This window comes from Taeniopygia guttata, chromosome 6 (genome assembly GCF_048771995.1).
Source record: "Taeniopygia guttata chromosome 6, bTaeGut7.mat, whole genome shotgun sequence".
NCBI classification, from domain to species: domain Eukaryota; kingdom Metazoa; phylum Chordata; class Aves; order Passeriformes; family Estrildidae; genus Taeniopygia; species Taeniopygia guttata.
In genome coordinates, this window is record NC_133031.1 from 32,426,029 (window position 1) to 32,442,462 (window position 16,434).

At 39.2% G+C, this 16,434-nt stretch overlaps 1 protein-coding gene across 5 annotated transcripts in view; it reads right to left on the reverse strand.

Annotated features, from left to right (window-relative positions):
• Positions 1 to 825: 825 nt before the first annotated feature.
• The window catches only part of ATE1 (arginyltransferase 1), a 68,200-nt gene continuing 52,591 nt past the window's right edge, over positions 826 to 16,434 (reverse strand). For 4 of the 5 annotated variants that reach the window (XM_030276557.4, XM_030276556.4, XM_030276554.4 and 1 more), the window contains exon 12: positions 826 to 3,965. In XM_030276557.4, coding sequence (XP_030132417.4) covers positions 3,787 to 3,965 — 179 coding nt within the window. In that variant the 3' untranslated portion in view covers positions 826 to 3,786. The remainder of the gene's footprint in view (positions 3,966 to 16,434) is intronic. The other variant, XM_072931316.1, reaches the window with a different exon arrangement.

The window sequence follows — 16,434 nt, forward strand, 5'->3', positions numbered from 1 at the left end:
AAATATATTGGTAGAAGATACAGATAAAATTCTTCTGGAAATGCTGGTGATTCCCTGAAGAGTGATGATTTTTGCCCTGAAAATTGCCTCCACCCTTCCAGATGCAGAGAGACATCAAGGCTGGAGTGGAGAGTCAGATCAGGACAGCACTTAATGCAGGTCTGGAGGATTATCTGGGACAACCAGGGTGAGAAGGAATCCAGAAACATGTGGCTGATCAGGCTGGAGCTTCAGAGTGATCACAAGGCAAAGCAATTCACAGAATCTCAAAAAGATTGATGGATGTGGACTCCACAGGAGCGATGGGACAGAAAAAGTCCCACCAACATTTCAAGCCCTGCTGGTGCTGGGCTTTGAGAAAAGTCTCCTTCAGGTATCCAGAATTAGCTGGAATTCGGCCTCACTCAGTCACAAAATGATGCAATGTTTGGTTATCTTTATGCACACAACCCAAATTTCTGTGTTGCTGGTTTGGCTCCTTAATTCAGGGACAGGTTTTTGTTCAACCAAACTGAACTCAAATAAATAGCTTGTCCTGTCTAGTCTCCATTTGTGAAAAGTCCCTTTATTTTATTTTATTCTACTAAGAAAAGAAGTATCAATTATATTTCATGCAATCTCTTCATTAATCTGGCTGGTTGGAACTAAAACTTCATTCCAAAACAGGTCATGTATTTTGGACACGATTTTAAACTTGCAAGTTATCTCTTCTAAAGACTGCTACCTTTTGATGGATTCTTTGATTTTGCTGTTCACTGGACACTTGGTCAATCTCCAGGATAATGAAATTCCTACAAACTAATGCAGAAATCACCTTCAGAGCTATTATTTCTTATAATAATTCACAGAGACCGGTAATAACTTTATTTTCTACACTTGCAAGTCAAACAGGCCTGCTAAAAAGCAATTACAAACTCAACATGCAGGTTCTTGAATTTACTGACACGTGTTGATGCTGGACATGTGTAAGCTTCCCATTTCTTTCCAACTAAAACAAAAAAATGGCATTTTTTAGCACTGGTCACAACTCTGCATTTTCTTGCCACCATTTTATGCTCATTTATCAATTGATGACAGAACAAGGCAACCTTACATTGGAGATGGACTCTCACAAACCAGTTACACACAAAAAAAACTTTAATAAAATACTTTGTGCTGAGTTAAATACCTCTAAATTCAGTAACTGACAATTACAATATATTAAATAATATTGTAATAGTGGTGAATTATCAGCCCCACTGAAGTCATAGGCAAAATTTACAGAACTTCATCCTCAGCCTCCGTCTCCCTTCCAAAAACAGGGATAGAGGTATCAGCCCTCAAAAATACCGCACCAGTTTCCTTCTAAAATAGCACTAAATGAGTCAGATCTCAGCGAACCACAGGAGATGAACTCGGTTTTGGAGTTAATCTCAGTGTTGCCTGGTTTTGCTTTTTAATATAAATCCATATTTGAGTTGAGCAGGAGCCAGGAGCCCAGTGCTGCAGTCCCAGGGGAGGTCAGAAAGGGAAAGCAGCATTTCAGACTCACAGGAAATGGGCATTTACCTCCAGGGCTCACACAAGGACAACCTCAAGCTGTGCTCGCTTTTTAGGTTTATACTTCTCTCACTTTCCTTTAACTGCAGTCCTTAAAAGCTCCCCAAGAGAACCAGAGCATCAGATAAAAGTCTAAGCCAAGGCATATCAGGAACAAATACGGGCACAAAGAAATGGAGCTCTGCAGGAACTCTCAGTGGGGACATTAAGTCTGCTCCCTTGAAACTGAACAGAAACTTTAACTTCTCCAGGAGCTCAGTGAGGCCATCATTAAATGGCTTTGATAACCTTTAAGATTTTGCAATTCATAGTGAAATTCCTCAGTGCCTGTAAACTGATTTTATATCACGCAGAAAGGTTTTCTCATTTATTTTGGTTGCAAGCCATATGGGCATCACCACTTTTCAGCACATTGTGTAGGCAGAAAATGTTACACTATCTGACAGAGTTATAAAAGGATTTTCTCCACAGAAAGGAATTCTTCATAACAATCTTCATGAGGATTATTTAGTGGTTCTCCCCCTGGCAGGGGGCTGAGGTAAGGCATGGACAAACTAGAAGGTAGAGTGCAAAGAAACTTCTCAATACCAGGCCACAGATAAACACACACCAGATATGATGCTGACGTGAATGATCATTTCTGCTGCAGACTGGGAGCGGATCAATACTGTACAGCCCAATTAATAAAACATAAAATGACTTTTTAAAGTCGCTGTTGAAGCTGTATTATCAATACTATTGCAATATACACTAATTTCATATCAAACAGATATGAAAAACAAAGTTAAACCTGCATTGCACTTGATTCCCCACGTTCTTGCGTCTGCTCCACACAAAAATAAATGATTAATAATAGTGGCCAAGTGTTTAAAATTAAATCAGCAAATCCACGAATGACGGGAGATGTAACCTCAGAGGGTAAAACTGAATTTTTTTCCTTTCTGGGGGAAAACCACCCACATATCCTTGAATAAGAATCTTTGTTCAAAGGCTAACAGGAAACTCCAAGTTGATTCAAGGTAAATACCAGCTCCTGTTAGCCAAGAAGATAAGAAGCACAAATGCATTGGTAATGTTACAATGTTGTAATACATTACTGAATTATACAACAGTGTTATTTCCCCAAATTCCTCCAACTTATATGACTTAATGGGGACACAGACAACGTTCATATATGAGATAATAAAGTGCTTTCATAAAGGATCACAACTTCCTGTGTTTCCAACAGAAGTATTTACCAAAATGTTATTAAAGATGTTAACCCATGAGCTGCTGCACCAGAAACAAAAGAGTCAGTAAAAAAGCTGGAATATGGTATTTAAGTCTTCCTGTACAATTCTACAGAAAAAAAAAAGCACCTGCAACAAAACCCAGCAGTGGTACCTTATGTCTTTTTTTTGTTAGCATAGTTCAGAAATGTGCACCGAGAGCTCCAGGATGAACCTCCCGAGCTCCATTTCACATTAGCCATGTGCATTGAAATACCCACTCTTGTTAGACAAAGGATAAGGCTTATACCAAAAACCACTGTGCCACTTGGCTGCATATCTTTGGTATATTTATAGTGCAACTGTTCTGCTTCTTCTCTGAAGGGGAAGGTTTCCCAAAGCACTGCATCCCCTGCCACTGAGAACCTACCACAAACTCCTACACTCACTGAAACCTCTGACACTGACTTACTGCTTTAAACAAATGAAGAATGTGCACTGAAAATAATTCCTTCCTGTTTTTTAAATGTACTGCTAAAATAAAATTGTATCATGCTGGAAAGTAATAGCATGTTTCAGTCCTCTTGCAAGATTTTAGGAGCATACAAATGCGAGCACAAATTTCACAGCAATTTTTAACAACAGATATCCAAGGTGCTATTTGAAAACATCTGTAACTTAATGATTCTTAATCTAGATTTAGCCAACCTTCATCTTTACAAAAACAAACAAAAAAGACACCTGTTTTTCATTTTGTTTAGATACTTAGAATTATTCGTAATGCATAGAAAGGCTAGAACTACTTAATTAAAATATACTGCAAGCATGTTTTTCTAAACTTATATTGCTAAAGCCTTGCTGTACTGTAAGATTTATTGGGGTTGGCCTTTGCACACAGGACCATGTATTGACACAAGCCTGGCTATACACCCGTGTTTCAGCCTATCTGAGTGGGCACACCAGCACACGACTACGGTACAGATCACCCAGTGGCAGTGCAATGAAATGTTGAGCCATTGAAATGCCATCTGGTGGGGTTTCAGCTCCTGAACAGCAGCATTCTCTCTGAACAGGTCTGTCCCACCAGGCTTGCATATTGCTGGACGCTGGCCTCGTCACTGGGCCCCTTCCTCCTCTTCTTGTACACGCTGTAAGGCATCACGGTTCTCTTGTGCAGCACCCTCACCCTGCCCAGCTCCTTCAGCCGACCTTCATCCACTGCAGAGGAACCAGAGAACACAAAAACTGTTATTTCTAGTGTCCACAGCACCTTCATTTGTGCCTCTAACTCCAGTATGCATGATGAGAACCGCATGAATAAGAGAAGTCACCAGCAGAGGAAAGCTGAGCTGAGCTGCAGAGCATTCTTGGATCACGGCTGGCCACAAAACCCAGCCTGCAAAGGAACTGTGTCTGCAGCACGTGGAGAGCTAAATCCTGCAGCACCCATTTCTAATGGGGATGGATGGCATTTCTGAAAACACCTCTACTGCTGTATTTTAAAATTCACATTCATTTAGCGCTCCTGGAGTCAGAAGTCACACTCAATCTGGGAAAAACTCAAACAGAACTGACCAGGGGAGACTTGTCATTACTTGCCTTGCAAAACCCACCACACCAGCTGGGACAAAGGTACTAAAATCAGCAAGAAGACTCCAGGCTGCTTCTTTAGGTAAGCATCAGGCAATAAACCACCTTCCCAGGTGAAACCCCCTGCCCCTCCAGCCCAAATCTGCTTTTCCCTCAGCTATACTGATTTCTAAGTTTCATTCTAGGGGTTACATGTCCTTACCTGAGTCTGATCCCTGAGCTCTGTAGATCAACAGGGTGAGCAGTGCAAGCACTCTCTGGGTGAGTACAACACCATTCCTCTTCAAAGACACACACACCACAGTTAAATCTTATTTCCTTCACATACAGACCCCTTGTGCCTTAATTTATCCAGCATCATACACATAAGAGTGTTGCTGAATTAAAACTTCCTTATTTTTATGAATTCCACCGATGCTCCTACTGCTGAACAATAATGTTATATAGCTGCTGTGTGTCAGAAAAATTTGCACTACAGTGCTAGAAAACTCTTTAAATAAACTCAGAGAACATGTCACACATCCTGAGGCCACTGCTGGATAAATTAGTAAAATTATTACAAAATAGTGGGAAAAGAAATATTGGACTTTTCTGAACTTTAGGTTCAAAAAGTCACCAAGAAAAGTCAACCCAGAATCTGAAACATGAGTTTGAGAATAGAACCATATAAATTCCAGTAATAACAGAGATGCTAACTGGAGTGTCAGTATTTTGGTACATGAACTATGCAAATACATCCTTTTGGACCTTTTTTTCTGCTTTTAATTAATGCTTCTTTACGTTTTAAAGGAGGCCATGAAACTCTTTTCTGTGCAAGACATTCTGAAGAACCTGCCCCTGTTCATCCACAGAAATGGCCTGTAAACTTCTTTTCTGCTGATTGCCTGAATTTAGTATGTGAAACTTAATGAAGGCTGCTTTACCAAGTTTGGAATGACTTCATTACTTTCATCTGTGTTTTGATTCCTGACATGAAAGCACAATGTGTTTCTTAAGACTTAACTGAGAAAACATGGTTTGAAGGAAGAAAATCTGAGTAGTACTTGCTAAGATTGTGCTCCCCACTAATTATTGTTGGCAATTGCTTTAGATAAACACCAAGTCAAAAACACTTAATGGCTTTCTCTCCTTCTTTGAAATCCATCAGGTTTTTGATGTGTGGCCAACACCTCCCTGATATCCCAACAGGTTGCTTTTACCACCAGCCCTTCTGCCTCTTCTCTTACATCCTCCTTGCTGAGAGTTCACCAAGGAAAAAACCTGCAAGTTTAGCTTCTGGAGGTGAGACAAGTGTAAAGTTATTTTAACTTCTTGAATTGGAAAGTTTCTATTTACTGCACCTCTAGACTGACTCCCAGTCTGTGCCCTGAGATGGATTTAGGCCAAGCTGAGCCCTCCCAGCTCCAAGCCAAAAGCACTTTAGAGCTGTTCCCTACTCACTCTGATACTGATTTCAAATACTCCCAAAGCCTGATACTGTGGGTGGGTTCATCTTCTGGCTTGCAGTGTTGCTGGCCCCAGATTTGATTTCTTTGAGAGACTAAAGCTACTCTACCTTGGTTTCACTGCAGCCTTCCTGGGTCAGCTGAACTCTGTTCTTGCTGCTCATTCCTCCACTTTTACTCCTTGCAATGAAAAATAACATTCCAAATTTCTACAATGATTACCTGTTCTTCCACTGACTCCCCTCAAAATCAAAGCTTTAATAACAAAAATAACCTTCTGTAAAAGTACTTAAATGTACGTAACTTAAACTCCATCTGTAAAAGAAACCTTTTACTGAGATGTTAAATAAAATAATCTCAGGTACATAGTTAAGCTTTAGAGATGGCAAATAGGAGCTTGTGTCACCATCATAACAAATCTGAAATTCAAAACTCAGCCACCTTTCAGTTGCTGCTGGTCTAGCGGCAACATCATGGGAATTCAGGAAACTATTCCCTTTAAACACAATTTAAATATAAGCACAATAAATTTAAAATAATTTAATGGAAAATAAAAGCAGATTGGGCTCTGGCACACTTTAACAAAGAAGTTACTCTCCCAATAAGAAAAATTAAATATATGCTCCTGCTGAGTGGCACATGGTAAAATTTGCTTTCTATTCAAGATGATGCCAATTGAATTCAAATAGGCCTTCCCTGTGTGGCTGATGCTGGGATAAAGCAGCAATCACAATTCGAAATGAGACCAAATGCTTTATTAAAAAGAAGTTCCTTGCTGAAAATAAGAAAAAAAAATCCTTCTATTTCCAAGCTTTAGTGAAGAAATTTTATTTAATGACTTATATTTCTGAAAGACCCTGACTGATCAGATAGTGGAACAGTGTATTAGGGCAATTTTAGTAATTTCTGTAATTACTGAATACAGTACTGTTACCACTAAAAAGTTTTTTTTTAAGTGCTTCTTTTTCTCCTCATTTCTCATTTTTTACCTCCTGAGCTGTTGATTTATTGTAGTCTACAGAAAAGACACTGCCATTTGACAAAAAAATATACAAGGCTTCATCCCTTAATTCAGTTACAACTATCAGTATAGTCTGGATGGTAGATACACAAAGAACAGAGCAATCAATTATGTATATTGAAAGTTCCTGTAATTTTAGCAAACTGGGCAACTCCAGCTGCCAACTGAAAACAGAAATATTATCCTGTAAGTCTCAGAGATAAAAATACAGGTTGAATAAATTACCTGTCACTTCATTCTTTTCTCACCCATACTCCTAAAGCAGCAAATTATTTATGCTGCAGTTGTCAACTGAAATTTGAATATAGGAGAGATTTCACTTCTAATTCAACCTTGCCACTGTGACCCCATAAAGACTGCACAGAGGTGTTAAAATGTTCTGTTCCCAGCCCCATAGCTCTGTTAAATGGAATCCACATACGGAGGATTTCCTTTCTGAAAACACAAAGAGTATCAGACACGTTGCTGAGTGCCAGCAGAAAACAAAGCCAGGAGTAGGAGTGACCCAAAGCCTCTCATGCAATGGGGTCTTGGCAGGTTCTGCTCTGGGTTCCTGACCCAGTTCACTCATCCACCTTCACCTACAGGGCAGCCTCAGGCTGCACTCACCCCAAAAAATGCTCCCACACTGCAGGGATGAGGAACACAAGGAGCATGAAGCCCAACCAGGTCCTGCACAGTCCAGTCCTTATTTCTTTGCACAACCCAAATCAACTTCCCCCTAAAACTACAAGCTCCCTCCCAAGCCAAAACATCATTTTCAAATGCTGATAAGCATTCCTGCCGAAATACCAGCATGAAATAAGGAGTGATTTCAGCTTTTTTATTCACAGCAACAGAAAACTGGACAGCAGTGTGCTTTTTAAAGAAATCCAGAATTTCACGGTCGGGATCTTTTTCTTACAGCTCAGGGGTGGATTAGCGTTTTTCTAACGTTATTTGGGAAAGCCCACGTCCAAATATTTTTATTCTTCACATGCATTAAGCTTTATTATTACTCCTTAATATAAGCTGAAGTGAAAAACAGCTCCAGCTGGTCAGAAAGCTGGGTAAGCACGTGCAAAGCTGGACAAGTGAGACTTGGAGCTCTGCAAGAGACCGAGAGCCAACACCACGCTGGAAAAAGGGTGATGGCTCTAAGTTTCTGTAGAAAACTATTACTAAACCAGCTTTTTGATGGTGGCTGAGTTGGGCCAAGCTGGTTTTGATGAACAGCGATGTGGAAGGGCAGCCTGAGCTGCAGCATCCTGCATGGCACCTCTTCCCTCCTCCCCTTGGACAGTCTCCTCACAAAAATGACATTTTTTAATTTCTCAGGGGTATAATCCAGAGATGGAAGCAATCTACCTTTCCTTTAAAGTGCTTTTTACCACTTACAGGAAAACAAGTGAAGAAATAATTAAAAGTAACATGACAAATGTATTGATTTTCCTATTTTCTAAATAGGAGAAAGGAAAACTGCCAATTTCCAAAACAACCCACGTTAGTCACAGGAAAATATTTCCTCTATTTTCTGTACAGAACGGACTCAGAATCAGCAAGAAGAGGACTGACATACTCAACTCACAAAAATAAATGTGGTACTTCTGCTGAACTCTGAAATTATTCTGTTTTTGACTATAAGTTTAATTTTCTTTAAATGCTCCTTCAACTCCCTAGAATCATGAAAGTATCTGGTCATCATCACTTTGTAATTCTGCATCCATACTACAGAGAGAACCTGGATTTTTTTCCCTCACCACAGCAGGATAAAACAAGGAAAGAAAGAAAGGAAAAGGCAAAGAAGCGACCAAATTCAAAAATTAAAATATTTAAATCTGTGTCATTAACTGAAACCTGTGATTCACTTTAAAAGTAGAAAACGAAGGAAATTCACACTATAAATTAAATTTCCATTTTGCTTAAAAACAGACTCTCAAAAGAATTATTTTACTTCTAAGCATTAAATCTACAGAACAAAAAGTCTGAAGACTTGACAACTGCTTCATTTCCAGACCATGGAGGTGCTGGGGTTTTGATTTTGTTTCATGTTGCTTGTGGTTTTTAATTTCCAATTTTGATGCACTTAGGATTTGCATCATTTTAAAAGATGAACAGAATGTTCCTGTTCTAACAATCAAAGAAAAAAATTTTAAAAATTAAATTTACAGGAGATTAAAAGTTTCATGACACTCAAGCTTTCAAACTAGGTGTAAAATGACAAAAAGAAGCACCATCCCTAGCTGGCTACACTATGGTGATGTTAGTTTATATGAGAAACACTACAGCTTTGTTGAATTTTTTTTTTAAAGAAAAGCTACATCTGGTTTACATGACCTTGTCACAGTTAATGATCAATGATTTTAAAACAAAGAAACTGCAAAAGGAAGAAACACATTAACTTTTCAAATTTTATGACTGAAACATAGGAGATATTAATTACTGGAAATCAAAAATTTTTCTACCACAGCCAGAAGCCAAATCTTTCTGACCTTTGAATTTAAGCTCATTTCTTACCCAACTGAAAGCATAATTTCTTTTGTTCACCAGCAAAGTATAGGACATCATCCTCAAAAACAAAAGGGCCAATCAGCAATACCCATTAATAGTCATATTTATACAAAACAGTGAACTGAAATGGGCTTTTTCTCATATTACTTCTTTCAAATTAGACTCGTACATTAAGGAATATTAAAGACCCCTATGCCTTGGGGTACAAAAATACTAACTCAAGCCAAAATAAGAGTACAGTTAAAATGAAGCATAAACAACAACACACAAAAATTCAATGAAAAGAATTCTTAATTAAAACCAGAAAGCACAAGTCACAAAGGAAGTACAGTAAAATGCCCAGGATATTCTCAATCAACCAAATCTTTGCAGTTACTCTAAAAAAAACAGGAACTTTTGAAACCACTGCTCAAAAAGAACAAGTTTGTAAAGTGGAAAAACGCACCTTTATCAAAACATTGTCGATGATCCTTAAAACAGGGGAATTACAGTTTTACAGGTATAGAGATCCTTCAAATGGGCAAAGACAGGAAGCTGCAACAAGGAGAAATCCTGAAGGCATCTTCCAACCCAAACTTTTGTTTTGTGCTTGAACTCCTACAAGTGCTTTACCCGCGGTGCCCCAGGAACAAGAACTCCTTGTGCTGGACTCCCGTTCCTCCTGCAGCCAACAGGAGCAGGGGCACTGGAAAATGTTTCCTGTCCATGCAGCAGCTCGGGGGCTCAGCTGTAAGTCACAGCTTCTGCCTTACCTGGGAACAATCCCTGCCAGCACCAAAACACAACTGTGCGCGCTCGATGGAGATACACGTAAAACAACGCGCACAGAATTCCTCTCAGGGGTTTGGAGATCGAGGTGACCCCGAGAATGCAAAGATCCTTGCTTCCCAGCCCGTGAAACCAAAGAAGTCTGATTGTAGGGTCGGCTTCTCAAGGTTGTTTATCTTCTCTTATCTATAACATTCCTTCTCTGACCTGCTGATGTCCACCTAGCAAGTCGGCCATGGCGTTCTGTCTGCCCTCTAGGGTGGTGTTACCATTTTATACTCAAAACTGTCCTCCACACCTCTCAGAACCTTTGTTAGCTGAGCTTTTCTGTTCCTTGAAGCACCCAAGTTATTTAAAAGAACACAGGAATGTTCTGCATTTTAAGTTATTCATTTCTCTTCAGAGACAGAAGTGGAAAATCACAGCTAAAATCCAACAAGCACTTGGACACAGCACATGAAAGCAATTCTAAGTCACTGGCTAGCAGGGGATGAAAACTGCACAGATATCTTTGCAGAGACTTTAGCAAGGGACCTATCATTTCAGGAACATAATCAAAATGACTCTGTTACTGGTGGGAGAGACATATCAAACACGTTATTAAATATGTGAATTAATGGTTGAAAATAGTAACGCATCTTAAATGGGAAAGATTAGGGATAGTGACAATGGTGGAGATGATAGGACAAGGGGAAATGGCTTGAAGCTGAAGGAGGGTTGGATGTAGATGGGATTTTGGGCAGGAATTGTTCCCTGGGAGGGTGGGCAGGTCCTGGCACAGGTGCCCAGAGCAGCTGTGGTGCCCCTGGATCCCTGGCAGTGCCCAAGGCCAGGCTGGACAGGGCTTGGAGCAGCCTGGGATAGTGGAAGGTGTCCCTGCCATGGCAGGGGTGGCACTGGATGAACTTTCAGGTCCCTTCCAACCCAGACCATTCCATGATACCATTCTTCTATGAAGAGCCAGTACAAAAGACAAAAGTTAGAGATAATGCTTTAAGGACTTACAGCTCCAAAACAATGGGAAGAAAACAGAGAAAAAAATATGAAGGAGCAAAAGACTTAAATAGTATTTATTAAAATATCTGAACTGCATAGAAGTGAACGTGGCAGAAAGCAGCCAAAGGATTTCTCAAAAAGAAGGGCAAAGTCCTCGTTAAGACTGACATGCAAGGAGGAAAAAAACCAGAGACAACAGTCAAGCTGAGAATTACAAATGCAAACATTACCATGAAATAGGAAAAATTGAAGCAATTGGCAGTAGCTTATCAGCAAAATAAATCAGATTACAGCAATCAATTTGCTGGCTAAATTAATTAAAACACGGAATCAATTACATTCCACGTGAGGAGCTGGGATGATGTCACCAGAGCAGGGAGTGAAGGAGGATCATTCCAGAAGGTCTGACCCTGGCACAGGTTCCCCTGGTGGATGTTGGAGTGTGGCTCAGCACATGCCTGTGGTGTCCCTTCCATGGCTGCTCTGTGCCTGGGCCTAATTACAGCTGTTAACTTTTATCACATTTGGGAACCAGGCCCACACGCTCATTGTCCTCAGCAAGAAATAAATCTGCACGATCGTTCTACTTGTCCCACATTATTGAACTTTTAATTTCTACTCTTGTGCTTCTAACACCTTCTGCGTGTTAGAATGATTCCTACAGCATTTGGCAGTCCTTGCCCTTCCCCACATTCCCCTAAATCTTCACCAACAAAAAAAAAAAAAAAAATTAAAGCAGAACTATTCTGCTGGAAAATCAAATATCACAATGTTCAAAAGGTGCAAGAGTATCTTGAGCACAAACCCATCTAACAATCATCTCTTCAATGCAAAGGGAAGTATGCCAAGATATCTTTATTTTTCAAGGGAAGTCCTCCAAAAACAAAAAAGTAATTTAAAAATACATCCATTTGTTTCACAATCTCTATGATGGTCATCTTGGATTAACACATTTTTGAGAATTTTGCAGTCCATGCCAAAGGTTTCGTGAGCCACACCAGAAGTCAGACAATTGTGCTGCTCAAGGGGCACTGGTTTAGTCTGCTACATATATGTTAAAAGCAGATATATTTAGAATATCAATCAATCTAAACTTTTAAATCACAAATATTTATTAAAGTTTGCAATTTCTAACCCACACACCAATTTATGCCATGGCAGTTTCTTAGGACCCACAAATTAAGAGAATAACATTTCCTTTGTATTACAGAAGCACTGCATATGAGGTTAAACCCCATGCCAGTCATTTAAATTTAATCCAAACATGGTAAAAACTGAGGGGGAAAATGTGCCTGGCTACACCTTTCTGGCATTATCTTCATTGTTTAAACAACTTGTACACTCAAGGATCACACTGGATTTAGAAAGATGCATTCTGATGGCTCTAAGTGTTCATGAACTTAATGAGAAACAGAAACATGTAAGATGTGTTTTTTCTAGAGAAGTTGATACAAAGAACAGGGATGTCTGTCTTTTTCTTGGTTACAGAATATAGCTGTGATAACAGTGGAAAGTTACTTCTTTAGAAGATTTTTGTTCATGATCTATCAGAGTTTATTTCAACTGTTTCCCAACTCTCTGAAGTACACAACTCTATCTTTAAAAAAATTTTATTATAAGCAGCAGTTGTTGTAGAGCAAAGCAGCAATTTCTCCCAAATCAGATGATTGCAGAGTTCTGAACAATTGGTTTAATGTTTTCCATCTGTGACCACATGTTCATCATCTCGAGAAGTTCGGTGCATTTATCCTTGTAAACATTAATCTGCATCACACCATCCTTACAAACATTAACATCTCCTGGCCTTTGCATTAATCCCTCTGCCTACATCCATCCTACAGAGATGCAGCCCTCTGCCAGGGACCTGAACTCTGAGACGTGACCAAATGGCAACCACAGCTCACTTTCATGACACAAATATGTGCTCGTGGCTTTTCTGCTCAAAGGAGGAGGGGAACAAGACCAGTATCACACTAATAATACTAAATTTTTAAAATATATTATAAAATTAAAGTCTTTGTACTAGATGGGGAAAAAAGAAGTCAACAAAATACTTGTGTTCAAATATACAATAAGTATAAAGCCTGTTTGAAATACTCTTTGGTAACAAAGTGCACTAAAAACTGTACATTAAACGTTTTAAAAACACGACACTAGAAATTATAGTTATTGAAACAGTTGTGACAAATTATTTTTCTAGTGGAAGCATTATGCACAAAAACATATCTTTAAAACAAACAGTTTTGTATAACTGCAGATGCCTCTAGTTTCTGGTTTTATTTAAGTTTTATTTACTAGAACTAATAACACTCAGTTGCTTGCAAGAAGCATTACGATACATAATGCAATCACTACTAAGAGGATCCAGAAGTTGTTAAATACTGAGATTTTTATTTGCATTTTACTACTCTAACTTACTATGAGCAGCAGAATAGATAAATTTGTATATAAACATGAATTTCTAAAGAAACAGTTTTTTCAGCTAAAAGCTTTAAAAATCTGGTTAAAACCTGTAATAAATGTTGTAAGATTAATACAGAGAAAGACTGGAAATCTGAAGTAACTTTCTTTAGTTCAGTAACACAAAAATGAGTGATCTGCTATCAATCCAGGAGGCATTACATGGAATAGGTCTTTTATAGAGTGGTTCTTGTGAGTGTGAAGTGAGGATTTTCTGACCTCTCCATACCTTTCTGTGCTGTTCCAGGATTTTCTCCTGAGAAGGAGAGCTCAGACACTGATTTTAGTGTTGGCTTGGGTTTAAGTTTTGTTTTATTCTGATGGTTAAGGCTTGCATGTGAACACAAGGTGATTTTAAAGGCTTTTTGGAGGTCAACATCTGTCCTTTGTGCAGCCACAGCCTGAGCACTGGAAAGCACAGAACAGACAAATGCTCTCCTCTGGATTCCACTGCCTATCTTCACTTTGGCTCACACCAGCTGGACACAGCCTAAGGCCTGAGTTCTGCTAAGGACTTCCACTCTGCTGCAGGAAGAAAGGTCTTCAGTGCTTTGTAGATGCAAAGTCTGGTCTGCAGCAAGGAGAGGAAGGAATCATTTGGCTTTGTAATCTCTTTAGATGTTGTATCCAAATAACAGCCTCCCTTACACACCTCCACAAATATCTATTGAGATGCTCAAGTTTGAATCCTACCATCACTTATTTTTTGCTATTGCCAATCCCTTCTTCTCATTGTTCTACTTGTATGAACTACTGCAAAATTCTTCCCATCTTCTTTCCATGTCTCTGCCAGCTCTCACACCCTGATCACATCAGAGATCCTCATTTCTAAAGCTTCCCTCACTCTGCTTCACTCCATTTTCATTCCAAGCACCTGCAGACAGCAATCTGCCTGCAGTTCCACCTCTGACTACAGCATCTTATCCCAGACAAATTTATGCCTTGAAGGAAACTGCTATGTGTCTCTCCATATTCTTAATTTCTTCTACAACTCTCACACTGCAAAAGATTTCTCCATAAACTCTGAAAGACAACTATGACTTCCCTCTCTTTGAAACTCTCCTTCACTGTGATGTTTGCAAAAAGGTCAGTTTAGTCTAATACAATTTAGTCTATTAATAGACTATAATTTAGTCTACTACTAGAATTGACCAGAAAACCCAGAAGTGCCTCTCTCTCCCTTTATCCCACCCTTTTGCATCCATCATGGTTTGTGTTAACCATACTCTCTGGAGCAAAGAGTGCCTTGTCTCCAAGAACACACAAAGGCAGAAGAGCCTGTGTTATGCCTTTGTTATGTGCAAATTTTTTTTTTTAATGTGCTGAAGAAAACACTTTCATTTTAATTAATGTATTCCATTTGGTGCCATTTTGATTTCACTCTATTATTAGATCTGCAGGAAGTTGAACAGATGTGTACTAGCTTAGCCAATTTATCAACTTCAGCAAATGAAATGATTAAGACAGAAAAAGCGCCGAAGTCCTTTTGAAGTGCAGCTCTCAAAGCTCTGCTCACAGCTTCTGCAGACACAGGGAGGTGGGAAGCAGCTTCCACCACAGGGATTGCTGTGGGCCATGCCTAAAAATTTGGATAAAGCTTTTTCACCTGGGTAACAGCCCCATGTTCACCCTGGTTCCACCAAGTACACCCACATTATGTGACACAGTCATGTAACTATGAAGGCTTTGAAGCCACCACTCTCAGACTGGGATTGTATCTGCCCTCATCTGAAGTTGCTTTTAAAACATTTTGAAAGTCCATCACTGATGGGAAGAAAGATTTGAAGTTTCCCACTAATGTAATTACCATCCCAAAAGTAGATATTTTACTCCACAAAGATATTTTTCACAGGCATCTCCCAGGAGCAACAAACTGAGAATCTCAACAGATATTAGGAAGAGAGAAAACATGACACTGAGTTAGACTAGAAAATGGAAAGTGGAAGGACAAAAGTATTGCCAGGATACCAAATAAATAATTTATAGTCCTTTCCACAGTGCTCTTATTTCATGGGTAAAGCTGTTAGGAAGACACCAATGAAGTAAAACCCTGAGGAGCAGTTTTGGGAGGAAGTCCATGGGTGTGGCAGGCACACCATGCCCAAGAATAATTCAGCAAATGCTATCATGTGACTGACTTCTGCTCATCAGTTTGATGTGTTACCAAAATCACTGACTGCAGAGCAACCTTTTAATTAATTCTTCTCCCTTTAGCATATCTCCATCTGCACTTACAGCTAATGGCTGTTAAATGAAGTTCAGCACCATCTCAATTTCCAGACTGCATCAGTATCCAAACCCTCCATTAGTGCACCACCTCACAAACTACTCACTTAGTTCTAAATAAATGCCTGGCTACTGGTTATTAATATCAGAATCTTCATACATCTCTCTCATTTATAAGATGATGTCAGGTCTGCTAAATTTTTCAAGGTGAACAGAACAAAAATGAAGAACCTGTTCCAAGGCATAAGTTATATAAATTGGTACTTTCTTAGGCTTTAAAATATAAAGCCACTCTTTATGAGTACCTTTTTATTTTTATTCCAGAAAAGTAAAAGTAAATCTTATTTAGGAAGGAGCTCTGCAATGTAATGTGTATGGATCCTCAAAAATCCTTTTCATATTACAGAGGCTTGAAAGATCAAAGCACATAACACACTCTCCTGAACCAGAAATTGGTAAATTTATTATGTAAATTGTTTTTTTTTTAAAGGAGGGAAAACACATTCAAAAATTCAGTAAATGCTGGACACATGAATTATGTGTCATAGTAATTATGAGCTAATTATTATGAGACAATATTTCCCAAATTTTCTGCCATTACAGACAGCAATAGAAGATGACCACTGCCAGTGCCAGTGATTGCTTCCATGCCCCAGTCACACCATTTCTCCCAGTTGGTTACTGGATCTGG